Genomic DNA, 13474 nt, shown 5'->3' on the forward strand with positions numbered 1-13474 from the left:
AGACATAAAGGGAAAACACAAAGCAGAACTTGGAATGGGTTTGGTGTATTGCACCAAAGTAAAGGGCTTTGGGGTTGGGGCTTCAGGTCCTGGAGCATGATAGTGAAGGAGAACTTAGGCAAGTGAGTTAGAATATTATACAGAAAACTGAAAAATTTTACACATGTACCAACTACTGTATTTATTGTTGACTACAAACTATTAATCCTCCCAGTAAAAAAGGATGGCAGGGTTTTTTTTTTTAAAGATTTTATTTATTTATTAATGAGAAAGATAGGAGGAGAGAGAAAGAACCAGACATCACTCAGACACATGTGCTGCTGGGGATCGAACTTAGGACCCCATGCTTGAGAGTCCAAACCTCTATCACTGTGCCACCTCCTGGACCACAAAAAAAAAAAAAAAAAAGGATGGTAGTTTTTCAAACTAAAAAAACAAACAAACAAAAAACATCAACTACAAATGTTAGGAGTCCCATAAATTCCAAGTATGGCAAAAAGAAAGTCAAGCTGTGTCACATCATAAGGTTACTACAATCTGCATGATAGTAAGAAACAAATTAACTTCATAAAAATTTTTTTAAAAAAGGAACAAATTAACTTCAAAGAAGTGCAACTGGACTTCTTCACAGAAGCATTAGTTTAATAAGAAGACAGAAGACAATGATATATCTTTAAAATACTGAATAAAAAAATAACTCCCCATTATGATTCCAAATTCTATATCCTTTAGGAATGATGGTGAAATAAAGATTTCACTAGAAAATTTGCTCCAAAGGAAAAACTAAAAGATGTTCTCAAGGAGAATAAAAATCTTCATGGAGATCGGGTGGTGGGAATTGTGTGGAGTTGTACCCCTCCTACCCTATGGTTTTGTTAATTTATCCTTTCTTAAATAAAAAAAATTAAATTAAAATTAAAAAAAATCTTCACCTATGAGATTTCTTTTATACCTTTTCTCTGATTGACTAATACCACTTTGAAATTTTGTTAGTCAGCCACTGAAATATTAGCTTCAACTTTGAACTTTTCAATTTCAGCTGTAGAAAAAAATTGATCCGAAAAGTCAAATTTGGAGATAAATTTAGGTTGTCATTGACCATATAATAGTGATAATGACATCACGTACCTTAGCTTTAATATATTAGTAATTAGTATATTTAATGTAGTAGCAATTAAGCACATGACACTAGTGAGGTGACATGAAGTTAAGTTGTGAGTCACTTAGCTTCAGTGGGAATTCCTGGAGGAGTCCTCCAGTAATTGTCTTAGTAAGTCCGAGGCATGCCTTCAGGCTGAGTTTTCCAGCAAGCAAGATGGATGCAGGTGCCTCCTGGGCTTTCTTGCAACACCTCGCCACCTTTGGACACATAACCCATCAGCCCTTCTGAATAGCTAGATCCGAGCCTCCTGTCTTAGGCTAACGCTTGGCAATATGTTAATAGCCACGAAGGGTGATTTGCTAAGAAAACGATGACGCAGTGATGCAGAGGAAATAAGACTGCAGTCATCTGGCTAGTTGTCAGACTTGAAATTTTCAGCTTTCCCCTTTCTTCAGTGCTCTATGGAATCCATCAGAGATAAGAGCGACAAGGCTGTCAAAGTTCAGAAAAGCTTCCAAAAGCCTTTATTTGCAGGAGCTTTGAGAACTAAGTTTACATATCAGTCTTTATGTAAAAAAATTCTTAAATTTAAAAAATTAACATTATCTCACATAATTGGACAGTGCTGATAACATTTTCTCTCCTGTGAATGTCTCCTGAGCCCAGAGTTACATATAACAACTTGGAAAAAAACAATGCATTCTGTTCTGTACTGGCAAAAGACCGACGCATGGTAATGTTTTTCTCCTGTTCTTTGACTTTCTTTCTTTCTTCCTTCCTTTCTCTCTCTCTCTCTTTTTTTTTTTTTTTTTTTTTTTTTGCTTCCAGGGTTATCGCTGGGGATCGGTGTACAAATCCACTTCTCCTGGAGGCTATTTTTTCCCTTTTGTTGTCCTTGTTATTATTATTGTTGTTGTTATTGCTGTCATTGTTGGTATAGGACAGAGAGAAATCAAGAGAGGAGGGAAGACAGAGAGTGGGAGAGAAAGATAGACACCTGCAGACCTGCTTCACCACTTGTGAAGTGACCCCTCCCCCTTCAGGTGGGGAGCTGGGGACTCGAACCTGAATCCTTACACCAGCCCTTGCACTTGGTGCCTTGTTCTTTGATTTTTTTCTGCTCCTGTGCTCATTGTGTAAAGCTCTTTCTCCTCAGTCCCCACGGCTTCTTGTCACCTCCCTCATCAGGCCAGTCTTTTCCCTTTCAATCTTCTATTTTCTTTGTTCCCCTGGGCAACAGTATTTATTTAAAAAGAGAGAGGGAGAGAGAGAGAGAGAGAGTGAGAGGGAAGAATGCTAAGCTTTAGAAAGCTGGGAGGTAGGGAAGTAGTCTGTACTTACAAAGGGCATCAGACAACAGACAAGAGCTGAATCTAAGGAAATCACACAAACTGGGCATGATCACAGTAGCTCCCACATTGGTTACAGATGTTTCATGATGAATCATGTATTATGAAGTCTGCACTATCCCTATGCTGCTTTCTCCTGAGTAATTCCTTGCCTCATTCTGCAAATCTCCAGCCAACCTATTCCTCTACTTTGCTAATGACTCCATCTAAACATGAACTGAAGAAGTGAAAGTGTTTAGACAGGAACTGCTTCTCTCCCAACTCCAAATCTACTGACTTCATGCGTGATGGATGAGTCCATCCCCAGCTGAAACCACACTATGCTTCTGCTCAGAAGCCCAGCTGTTTGGTTTCAGAAACAGAGATACTATTTCTGTCATTTTCTCCTATTACCTCCTATAATTTCATCTCTTCTGCTGGCAAATTATCAACAGTTTGCAAAGGTTACTCCTGTAACTTTAAAGATAAAGTAGCAACAAAGAGACTCCATGGCATGAAAGAAAGATCAGTCAAGGTGGGTGAGATGGACCAAGGATTGGGACTCTGTAGAAAGTATCACAGGTGTGGGGAGATGTTACTCAGGGGATTTTATCATTTCATAAGACTTTTTTTTTTTTTTTGACTAGGCATGTGACTGTGTGAATAGGGAAGAGGGTTAAAGCACTTGGTTATCAGGAGTTGGGCGGTAGCACAGCGGGTTAAGTGCATGTGGCACAAGGTGCAAGGCCCAGCATAAGGATCCTGGTTCGAGCCCCCGGCTCCCCACCTGCAGGGGAGTCACTTCACAAGCGGTGAAGCAAGTCTGCAGGTGTCTGTCTTTCCCTCCCCCTCTCTGTCTTCCCCTCCTCTCTCCATTTCTCTCTGTCCTATCCAACAATGACGACAACAACAACAACACTAGCTACAACAACAATAAAAACAAGGGCAACAAAAAGGAAATTAAAAAAAAAAGCACTTGGTTATCTGTTAGATTTAAAAAGAGGTCTTACCTGCTCTGTCTCTTACATTTTAAAGAAAATGCTGAAGGAAGTGAGAAACCACAGTGTTGTCTCCGAGTTCTTCCTCCTTGGGCTGTCTGCGGATCCCCGGTTCCAGGCTCTGCTCTTTGTGCTGTTTTTAATGATCTACCTCCTGACTCTTCTGGGGAATCTGCTGCTGTTGCTGCTGATCAGGATGGATGCCCGCCTTCACATCCCCATGTACTTTTTCCTGGGACAGTTGTCTTTTCTGGATCTCTGTCACTCCTCTGTCACTGTGCCCAAGTTGCTGGAGACCCTCCTGTCTGAGAAGAAAGCCATCTCGGTGGAGGGCTGCCTGACTCAAGTCTTCTTCGTGTTTGCCACCGGGGGCACGGAATCCTGCCTGCTGGCCGTCATGGCCTATGACCGCTACGTCGCCATCAGATCCCCTCTGCTCTACGGCCAGAAGATGAGCAGACAGTTGTGTCGAAGGCTGATTTGGGGTTCGTGGGGCTTGGCTTTTCTGGATGCTTTCATCAATATTCTTGTGGCTCTTGACTTAGACTTCTGCGAGGGTCAAAACATCCACCATTTCAGCTGTGAGTTGCCTTCTCTCTATCCTTTGTCTTGTTCTGATGTGTCTGCAAGTTTTACTGCCCTGCTCTGCTCCAGTATCCTGCATTTCTTTGGAAACTTCCTCCTGATAGTCCTCTCCTATGTGCGTATTTTGTCCACCATCCTGAGCATCAGCTCCACCACAGGCAGAAGCAAGGCCTTCTCCACCTGCTCCTCCCACCTCACTGCAGTGAGCTTCTTCTATGGCTCAGGCTTACTCCGCTACCTCATGCCAAATTCAGGATCCACTCAAGAGCTGGTCTTTTCTTTGCAGTACAGTGTGGTCACTCCCATGCTGAACCCCCTCATCTATAGTCTGAAGAATAAGGAGATGAAGGCAGCTATGAGAAGAATGCTACAAAAATATTTCTAGTAGTTCTGATATTGGGCTATGAAATCAGAATTCTGAGGAAACTGGGTAGAACAATAATAAGTAACAGCTGCACACTAAAGAGAATTAATTCTCTGGTGAAAGAATATGCGAGATGTCTTATATCTTTTCTTTGATTAAGGCAAAGTCATTTTCTTGCAATGATATCAGTTCAGTCCTAGTTCAAGAAAGGTGATGGGCTGGGGTGGGGGTGGGGTATGGTGGCACACTTGGTTAAGCGCACATAGTACTAAGCACAAGGACCCATGCAAGGATCCCAATTCAAGCCCCTAGCTCCCCACCTTTAAGGGGGTCACTTCACAAGCGGTGAAGCAGGCCTGCTGGTGTCTCTCTGTAACTCTCTTTCTCTATCTCCCCCTCCTCTATCAATTTCTCTCTATCCTATCCAATAAAAGGGAAAAAAATGGCTGCCAGGAGCAGTGGATTCCTGGTGTAGGCACCAAGCCCCAGCAATAACCCTGGAGGCAAAATAAACAAATAAATGAAGTGATGGGCATGGGAGTACCTAGTTCCATTTCAGATGACACATTTTCTAATAAAGTTTCAGCAACTAGAGACATACTAGGCTTAGGGTACTGGGTACAGGTATACATGTATCCATAAGCAAGGAGCAGTTATATACCTCCAAGCAAAAGTGCTTAATAGCTCTCTATGAATAGACTTAGACTGAATAAGCCAGACAACCTAGTAGAATGGCCTAAAGAAGGTATCGTAAATTCTCTAGTCATAGACTTATTACTTAGGCCTAGAGACCTTCCTCTTCTACTCCCTCCTTCACTTCCCTCAGTTACTCTACCTACTCAATTAGCTATACAAAAGGAGTAAGTAAATTCCATTCCTCCATCTTTTAATGTCTTCTGATAGAGCATCAGCATTATTATTACCACTTGATAAGCTCTAGAAGGAACACTACACAACTGGCCAAGAGATGTATTGGCAAAAACTACATATAAAGTAAAGGACAATTAACGCCCTCATTACAACCTTTGTTGCTGGTGCTCACCTGGAGTGGCTCCAACCAGGAGGTAAGCTACTGGCCTTCAGGCACCGGTTCTAGTGACCATGTATAAAGAAGGAAGCACCAGGAGAGATCCTCGTAGAAACCTCTGTTTATTCAGGGTAAAACACAAGGCTTTATAGCAAACAGAAGAAAGGACATTTTTCACATATGTCTGAAATGACAGGTTTCTTAAAGGTCAGCTTGCCCCTATGGTGGGGAGGGGTAGGAATGACAAGAATTGATGTGATACCAAAAGGCCAGAACAATTAGTCTCCATGATGCGGGCATGTTAATTATCCAAAGGTGTTAAGAAAAACATAGTGGCTAAACCAGTAGAGTGAGAAGAAACAGAGAGACAAAGCTTGATGTAAGTCATAGATATCAAATGCAAGCAAGGAAATAGATGTGGGGGTCTCATTGCCAAGTCACTGGCAGGGGTGTATGATAGAGTGTATTCTCCTATATGATCAGAAGGTGAACTTATAGTGAATGTGTGAATTTTGAATGACTATAGTGAACTTTGAGTGAACCCTCAAGCAGGCAGCCATTTGGCCTGCTAGCAGGGGGAACTAAGTGTGAGAGGCTTGTAGGCTTTCTGTGGGCTTGAGAGACTAACAAGGGGAAGCTGAGTCCATGGAAGACTTTCCCTCTTAGCTCATCCCTATACAGGAGAGGCCAACAAGTGGGGTGTCTTTCCAGACCTCATCCAAGGATGGGAGAGCTCCCCTAAGCTCTACCAAGCTTTCACATAGTCCTACACTTTGTTAGAATTATCAAACAAGTAAATGCAAAAAAGTTGGAAGCTGAGACCCTACTAAAATCCGAGGACCTTTTCCTCCCTAACTTGAGACCAGATCCCATAAACCTACCCTAATCCTACTTCCTAGTTCTGTTCTCAACTCTGATGCCATCTTCCCCGACAATGTTTCTAGCCCACCCCCATGTTAGATATCAAGCTCAAGCAAAAATCACCCATTTGGACACAACAAATGATAACATTTTAATAACTGGGAGAAAGTCTAAGCTCCTCAGATAAAGGAGGGACTACAAGTTGGCTAAGGGCAAAAGACTACCTCGCTTAAAGTTTTTTTTTTTTTTTTTTTGCTTTCTATCTTACTGCCTTTCAGTCACCAAGTTGCAAATGTTACTATGATTCCACTCTGACTTCCCTGGGCAGAAGACCTCACCAATGCTTTCCCGAGTGGGGCAGGGCAGCTTCCAATGCTGCCCTGCCCCACTCGGGAAAGGTAGAAACAGGCTGGGGCAAAAAAAAAGAAAAGAAAAGAAAAGAAACAGGTTGGGGATATGGATCAACCTGCCAACGCCCATGTCACTTGGGGCTTGGTGCCTGCACTACAGAACCACTGCTCCTGGAGGCCATTTTCCCCCTTTTGTTGCCCTTGTTGTTTATCGTTGCTGTTATTATTGTTGTTGTTGTTATTGTTATTGCTGTCATTGGATAGGACAGAGAGAAATCCAAAAAAGGAGGGGAAGACAGAGAGGGGGAGAGAAAGACTATGAAGCAACCCCTGCTTGTAAAGCGATCCCCCTGCAAGTGAGGAGCCAGGGGCTCAAACCAGGATCCCTACGCTAGTCCTTGTGCTTTGCACCATTTGTGCTTAACCCACTGTGCTACTGCCTGGCCCCCAAGAATCTTGTTTTTTATATAAGCAATGAAAGGGAAGCAAATCTGGAAGATACTAAAGGAATCCTGGAACTCTCTCTCTCTTTCTCTCTCTTTTTTTTTTTTTTACCAGAGCACTGATCAGCTCTGGTTTATGATGGTTCAGGGGATTGAACCTGGGACTCAGGCATGTCAGTCTGTTTGCATAACCATTATGCTATCTACTCCTGCCCAGGAACTGTCTCTCTTATCTGAAAGAGAAGAGGGAAAAAGGAAAGACACTTGGAAGTAGTAATCAGTATAGGGGTGAATTAGAAAGAAAGTAAGAGAGTCCTAGAATCAGCCCATATTTGTGACCTTGGGAGAAGTGTTGTGGTTTCCAATGGAGGTGAGAGACACAGAACTCTTGTGGTTACAACTGTATGGAATTATACCCCTGCTAGCTTACAGTTTTCTAAGTCAATATTAAATCACTAATAAAAATGAATTAGAAAAAGAAAGGTGATGGGTAAACTCTTATCCAGAAAATTTTCATACAAATATATTTATTAAATGTAGTATGGTAGACTTTGTTAATGCATGCTCAGCCTCCCCCATACACACACACACACACACACACACACACACACAATTTTCCTATAATTAAAATTCACTTTCAATATGATTTTTTTAAATACCTGCTAATTAAAACACTCCAGTCTTCTCTGTGCACCACCCCCCCCCCCAGCCCTTCTTGGCAAAGCATCCAGGTCTGCACAGGAATCAGTTTATGGTCAGTGCCAAGACCTTGGGGAGAGATTCAGAATGGCAGAAGTGAGCCATTTTGGTCCCAGCACTCTGCCGGCCTAGGCCAGTAACTCTGCCAACAAGGTCGCTGAGAGTCATCCTAGGTTCTGGCCTTTCCACCATTATAAACTCACATGACTGGTATTTTCATATGCCAGCCACTGTGTTAAGCACTTTACATACACCATCCTATTTACACAGAACAAGTGCATTGGGTAAATAGTCATTCCGCAGAGAAATGGAAACTACCTCAGAGAACTAAATGGTGAGAAGGGAATTCAGAACTGAAAGAACCCCCAAACCTGTTATCTTAACTACTTTGACACACTTTTCTCTCTCTCTCTCTTGAGACTATGAGCTACCCCAGACCGGTACACAATTCATAGTCTCATTTTACTTTGCCCAAGTAAGTCAGAATGGACTTCATCATTCTCAAGAAAGGGGCTTAAGTAAATAGGAATGCAAATATACAGCTGCAAGGACCACTTGAAGCTATTATTTGAAGTCCAAGGATGTCCAAGAGAGACGGCAAATAACATCTTTGTCCCATGTTCAGCCACTTATCTAACAGTCAAGCATCACTAGCGTGAGGTGCCTCTGAGACCAAAGAAGATTCCTCAGCTTGTACCTAAGTCTAACCATGCAGATCTGCAGAAATCTGAACAACTGACCACAGAGCAAGTGGTAGGTAGGGTCTGCGGAATCAACAGAATTTTAGCAAAAGCCCCTCTGATCACTAGACCATTCATGAAAAGGACATTTGCAAGAGATGTTAAAATTATTGTGACTAAAAATTCTTTCTTTCTTTGGCTGGGATAGGGTGAAGACGGGTTCGATTAGGGCATGGTCAGAGTTCGCCGACGGGTCCAGTAAGGGCCTGATCAGATTTCCTGGGTTGGCTCCTCTTCTCTGTGTTTTATCTCTCTCTCCCTCTGTTGTCTGTTCATGGCTTCTGTTCTCTCCATTTCGGCAATTCGCGAAAAGGTTGACCTTGTCAGTGCAACTGACGGAGTCTGGCCGGAGGTACTCTCCAGTGACTTCCGAAGGCCTGGCTTGTGACATCTTAGTAGCGGCAGCCGGTCAGGTAATCACCCCCTCTTGACTGAATGAACGGTCTGTTATGAATGTTTGTATACCTGTAAGTGTGCCTCACGGTCGATAGACTACGGGGCTTGATTGGGCTCCAACTTGCGTGTCCGTGGAGTCGTCTCAGCTCAGTGGAGATTCTCAATTCATTGAGACCAGGGCCGGGGATCATACGGCTACTCCTAGGCTAAGACTCCTTAAGGTCCTGCGAAGGGCCTGGCCAGGCGAGCATAGCTGATTGTCTGTCACTCTCCGAGTGCCAGCTCTTTTCCAACACTTGTTATGTTACTTGTCCTTTCTTTCTGTGTCTGGAATTAGAATAATAAAGTGGTAGGCTTTGGAGTGGTGCATTATCTCTCCTTTCTCTGTGTGTCCCTGTGCCCAGAGGGCCCCTGAGGGAACCCTATGCAGGTGAAGTCGACTGCAGGAACTCCATACGACCCAGAGAAGGGAGAAGGTCCCAAGTGGACACCCTTTGGGTTGGTTGGAAAGGAGTGTGAGGGTGAAAGAACATGTGAAAGTGTTTTGTGTGCCGGCTGGCGTGTAAGTGGAAGAGTGAAAGGAACCCTTGGTTTGATTGCAGTATTTCTTGTGGCATTGTTGGTCTCCCTTCTGTTCCATTTTGACAAAAAGATGGGACAGAGTCAGTCCAAGAATGGCCATCTCACCCCCTTGAATGTTTAATCAAGAATTTTTCAGATTTCTTGAGGAGAGCTGCCGGGTTTGGAGTCCAGGTGGACGCCTTCACATTAAGGAAGTCCTGTGAGAGGGAATGGCCATCTTTTGAGGTCGGCTGGCCTGAGACGGGGAGTTTCGACCTGGGAAAGTGTGCCAGGGTGTGCGATGTAGTCTTTGGAAACCCCAGACACCCAAATCAGATGCCGTACATTGAGATCTCGATGGGCATTGTTTACGACCAGCCAAAGTACTTGCAGAAGTGCAGAGGTGTCCGCAGAGGAAAGCGGGGAGTTAAGAGCAGATTGGGAGTTTTGTGGCTAAGAGCAAACAGGGAGATAGGCCTCCCAGGAGGCCCACTACTCCTGTCCTTCCCGAGGCCCCCGAATCCCCTCCGCGAGCAAGGAAGTGGAAGAGTGAGATCCCCCTCCTTACACCGATGCTCCAAGGTCCCCTGCTCTTGGAGGAACCCTCTAGGTGCCTGACTCCACCTCTGGGTCCCCATCTGGAGTACTGAGCCCATCTCATACTAGAGCAGGAACTACTTTTAGATCAGAGCATACGCTGGTCGGGACTTTTCCTTTGCGGTAGGTGGGGGAGTTAGATGCAGGAGGATGGCCCCTGAGAACTTATGTCCCTTTCAGCACTTCTGATCTATATAATTGGAAGAACCAGAACCCTCCTTTTTCTGTGGACCCAGAGGGGGTGGCAACCCTACTCGAGTCAGTTTTTTACACTCATCAACCCACTTGGGATGATTGTCAGCAACTGCTGAATACCCTGTTCACCCTAGAAGAAAGGGAAAGAATTAGAGCAGAAGGGAAGAAGCAGGTTTGGGATCACTGGGGGGAAGCAGCTACTGATAAGGATAGGATAGAAGAGGTCTTTCCCCAATCTCGACCGAAATGGGACCCCAATACAAGCACCGGATATGAAGCCCTCACCAGGTACCACCAGACTCTATTATGGGGTATCTGAGCTGCGGCCTGGAAACCCACTAATTTAATTAAGGTGACCGAGTGTAAACAGGGCGCGGATGAGAGCCTGACTGCCTTTTTGGAGAGGTTGTGTCAGGTGTACCAAAACTGGACACCCATAGACGCCAGGCCCCTGAGAATTGGCCGGCAGTTGCTCTCCAGTTTGTGGCCCAGTCAGCCCCAGATATTAGAAAGAAGTTACAGAAGTTAGAAGGTTTTGAGGGGAAGTCTATCTCTGAATTAGTGGCAGTAGCCCAAAAGGTGTTTGAGAATAGGGAAGACCCAGCGAAGGCTACGCTGGAACTAAATAAGAATATGGCAAAAGTCCTCCTAGCCAGAGAGACTGAAAGTAGGGAGGACAGAAGAGGAATAGAGAAGGAGAAAGAGCAAGTAGGAGGCAGAGGAAAGCCTTTAGGATGGGTGAAAAAGAATCAGTGTAAGTGGTGTAAGGAAGAAGGACATTGGAGGAAGGACTGTACAAAACTGAAGGAAAAAGAAAGAAGGAGGAAGGAGGAAGCACCCCTGCTGCTTGAATTAGAATGAGGAAGTCAAGGCTCCTCCAACCCCCGGGAGCCTAGGGTAAAACTCTCAGTAGGGGGAAAATTAATTGACTTTTTGGTGGACACTGGGGCCACCCATTCAGTACTTCAGCAACCAATTGGACCCACTGGGAAAGACAAGGCTAAAATTATAGGGGCCACCGGGGAAGCAAGGAGTTACCCAAAGTCTATAGGAAGAGTTGCTGGCTCAGGTCTAGAGACCATTACCCATTCCTTCTTAGTAATTCCCGAATGCCCTGAGCCATTGCTGGGGAGAGATCTCCTACAGAAACTGCAAGCCACCATTACTTTTGATGCTGACGATGAGCCAATAATACAAGCGGGGGGGTGGATATTGCTTACAATGCCAGCAAGGGAAGAATACTGCCTCTACGAAACCCCAAAGGACGCAGGTAACCAGGACTTGTTGACACTATGGAAACACAAGTCCTGGGAGTATGGGCTGAAACCAACCCCCCAGGGATGGCCAAGCATGTGAAGCCCATAGAAGTTCAACTAATTAGCTCAGCTACTCCGGTTCGCATCCGACAATATCCCATGAGTCGGGAAGCCCAGAACGGTATCAGGGGCCATATCCAACGACTGAGGGAGGCCGGCATCCTGGAACCCTGCAAGTTGGCATGGAACACGCCCCTCCTACTGGTTCGAAAGCCTGGAACAAATGACTACTGCCCAGTGCAGGACCTGCGTGAGGTAAACAAAAGGGTAGAAACTATTCGTCCTACAGTCCCCAACCCTTATACTCTCCTCAGTTTCCTGCCCCCCGACCGAACATGGTATAGTGTCTTGGATTTGAAGGATGCTTTCTTCAGTCTCCCCCTGGCCCCACAGAGACAACCCATTTTTGCCTTCAAGTGGGCAGACCCCGAAGAAGGTGAGTCAGGACAGCTGACTTGGACCCGACTGCCCCAAGGCCTTAAGAATTCTCCCACTTTGTTTGATGAAGCTCTTAGCAAAGACTTGCTGACATTCCGAGGGGAGCACCCCGAGTGCAGTCTTCTGCAGTATGTGGATGAACTGTTAGTTGCTGTCCCCTCCAGGGAAGACTGTGAAACAGTAACCAAGGACCTGCTCAAGGTATTGGGGAACTTGGAGTACAGGGTATCCGCTCAAAAAGCTCAGCTGTGTACCCAGGCAGTAACCTACCTGGGCTATCAGATTAAGGAGGGACAACAGTCCCTGACCGAGGGCAGGATACAGGCTGTCTTGAAGATCCTGGCCCCCACTTCCAAGAGACAGGTCCAAGAGTTCTTGGGGGCAGTGGGCTACTGTAGGCTATGGATCCTGGGGTTTGATGAACTAGCAAAACCCCTCTACATTGCCACTGCCGGAGGTGATACACCCCTGAAATGGACTGAGACGGAAGAAAGGGCTTTCCAGGCACTAAAGACATCCCTGGTGAGGGCCCCCACCCTGAGTCTCCCTGATCTTAACAAACCGTTCCAGTTGTTTGTAGCAGAAAATGCCAGTGTGGCTAAGGGGGTGCTCACTCAGACCCTGGGACCCTGGAAGAAGCCTGTTGCCTACCTGTCTAAACGATTGGACCCAGTAGCAGCAGGGTGGCCAGAGTGCTTGAGGACGGTGGCAGCAGCCGCCCTGCTGGTGAAGGAAACTACCAAGCTGACCTTCGGGCAGACCGTGGAAATTACCACAGCCCATAATCTGGCCAGCCTACTACATTCTCCTCTGGACCGGTGGATGACCAACTCTCGGGTCACCCATTATCAGGTACTGTTGTTGGACCCACCTCACATTACTTTTAAACAGACTGCAGCTCTGAATCCAGCCACCCTGCTCCCCAACCCAGAGGAGGATGTCATCCATGATTGCAGAGAGGTTCTGGAAGCCCTGACCTCGTTGAGAGCTGACCTGATGAATGTCCCGCTGCCGGATGCACAAGAGACTCTCTACACGGATGGAAGCAGCTTTGTGGAAGACGGTGTACGGTATGTGGGAGCTGCAGTAGTCACAAACCAGGAGGTCCTGTGGGCTACATCTTTACCACAAGGGACTTCAGCCCAGAAGGCGGAGCTGATAGCCCTCACTCACGCACTCAAGTGGGGAGCAGGGAAGAAGATAAATGTGTACACCGACAGCAGGTATGCTTTTGCCACTGTCCATGTTCATGGGGCTCTGTACCAAGAGAGAGGATTGCTGACAGCTGGAGGAAAAGCTGTCAAGCATGCCCAGGAGATACTGGCCCTGCTAGCAGCTGTTTGGGGGCCAGAAAAAGTTGCTGTCATCCATTGTAAAGGACACCAGAAAGATAACTCAGAGGTCTCGCGGGGTAATCGGCTGGCGGATCAGACAGCCAGGAAGGCGGCTCAAAGACTAGTGGTGACCCAGGCCC

At 45.7% G+C, this 13474-nt stretch overlaps 1 protein-coding gene across 1 annotated transcript; it reads left to right on the forward strand.

The window, feature by feature from the left end:
• The first annotated feature begins 2769 nt into the window (after positions 1–2769).
• On the forward strand, positions 2770–4398 carry LOC103107468 (olfactory receptor 8S1-like). Its single transcript, XM_007516266.2, has one exon. It carries the CDS (start codon positions 3328–3330, stop codon positions 4396–4398), a length of 1071 nt encoding a protein of 356 aa, XP_007516328.2. The 5' UTR covers positions 2770–3327.
• Positions 4399–13474: the final 9076 nt, after the last annotated feature.

This window comes from Erinaceus europaeus, chromosome 7 (assembly GCF_950295315.1).
Source record: "Erinaceus europaeus chromosome 7, mEriEur2.1, whole genome shotgun sequence".
Classification (NCBI taxonomy): domain Eukaryota; kingdom Metazoa; phylum Chordata; class Mammalia; order Eulipotyphla; family Erinaceidae; genus Erinaceus; species Erinaceus europaeus.

Coding starts and splice junctions, on each gene's coding strand:
- LOC103107468 (XM_007516266.2), top strand. CDS start 3,328: ATGACGACAACAACAACAACACTAGCTACAACAACAATAAAAACAAGG.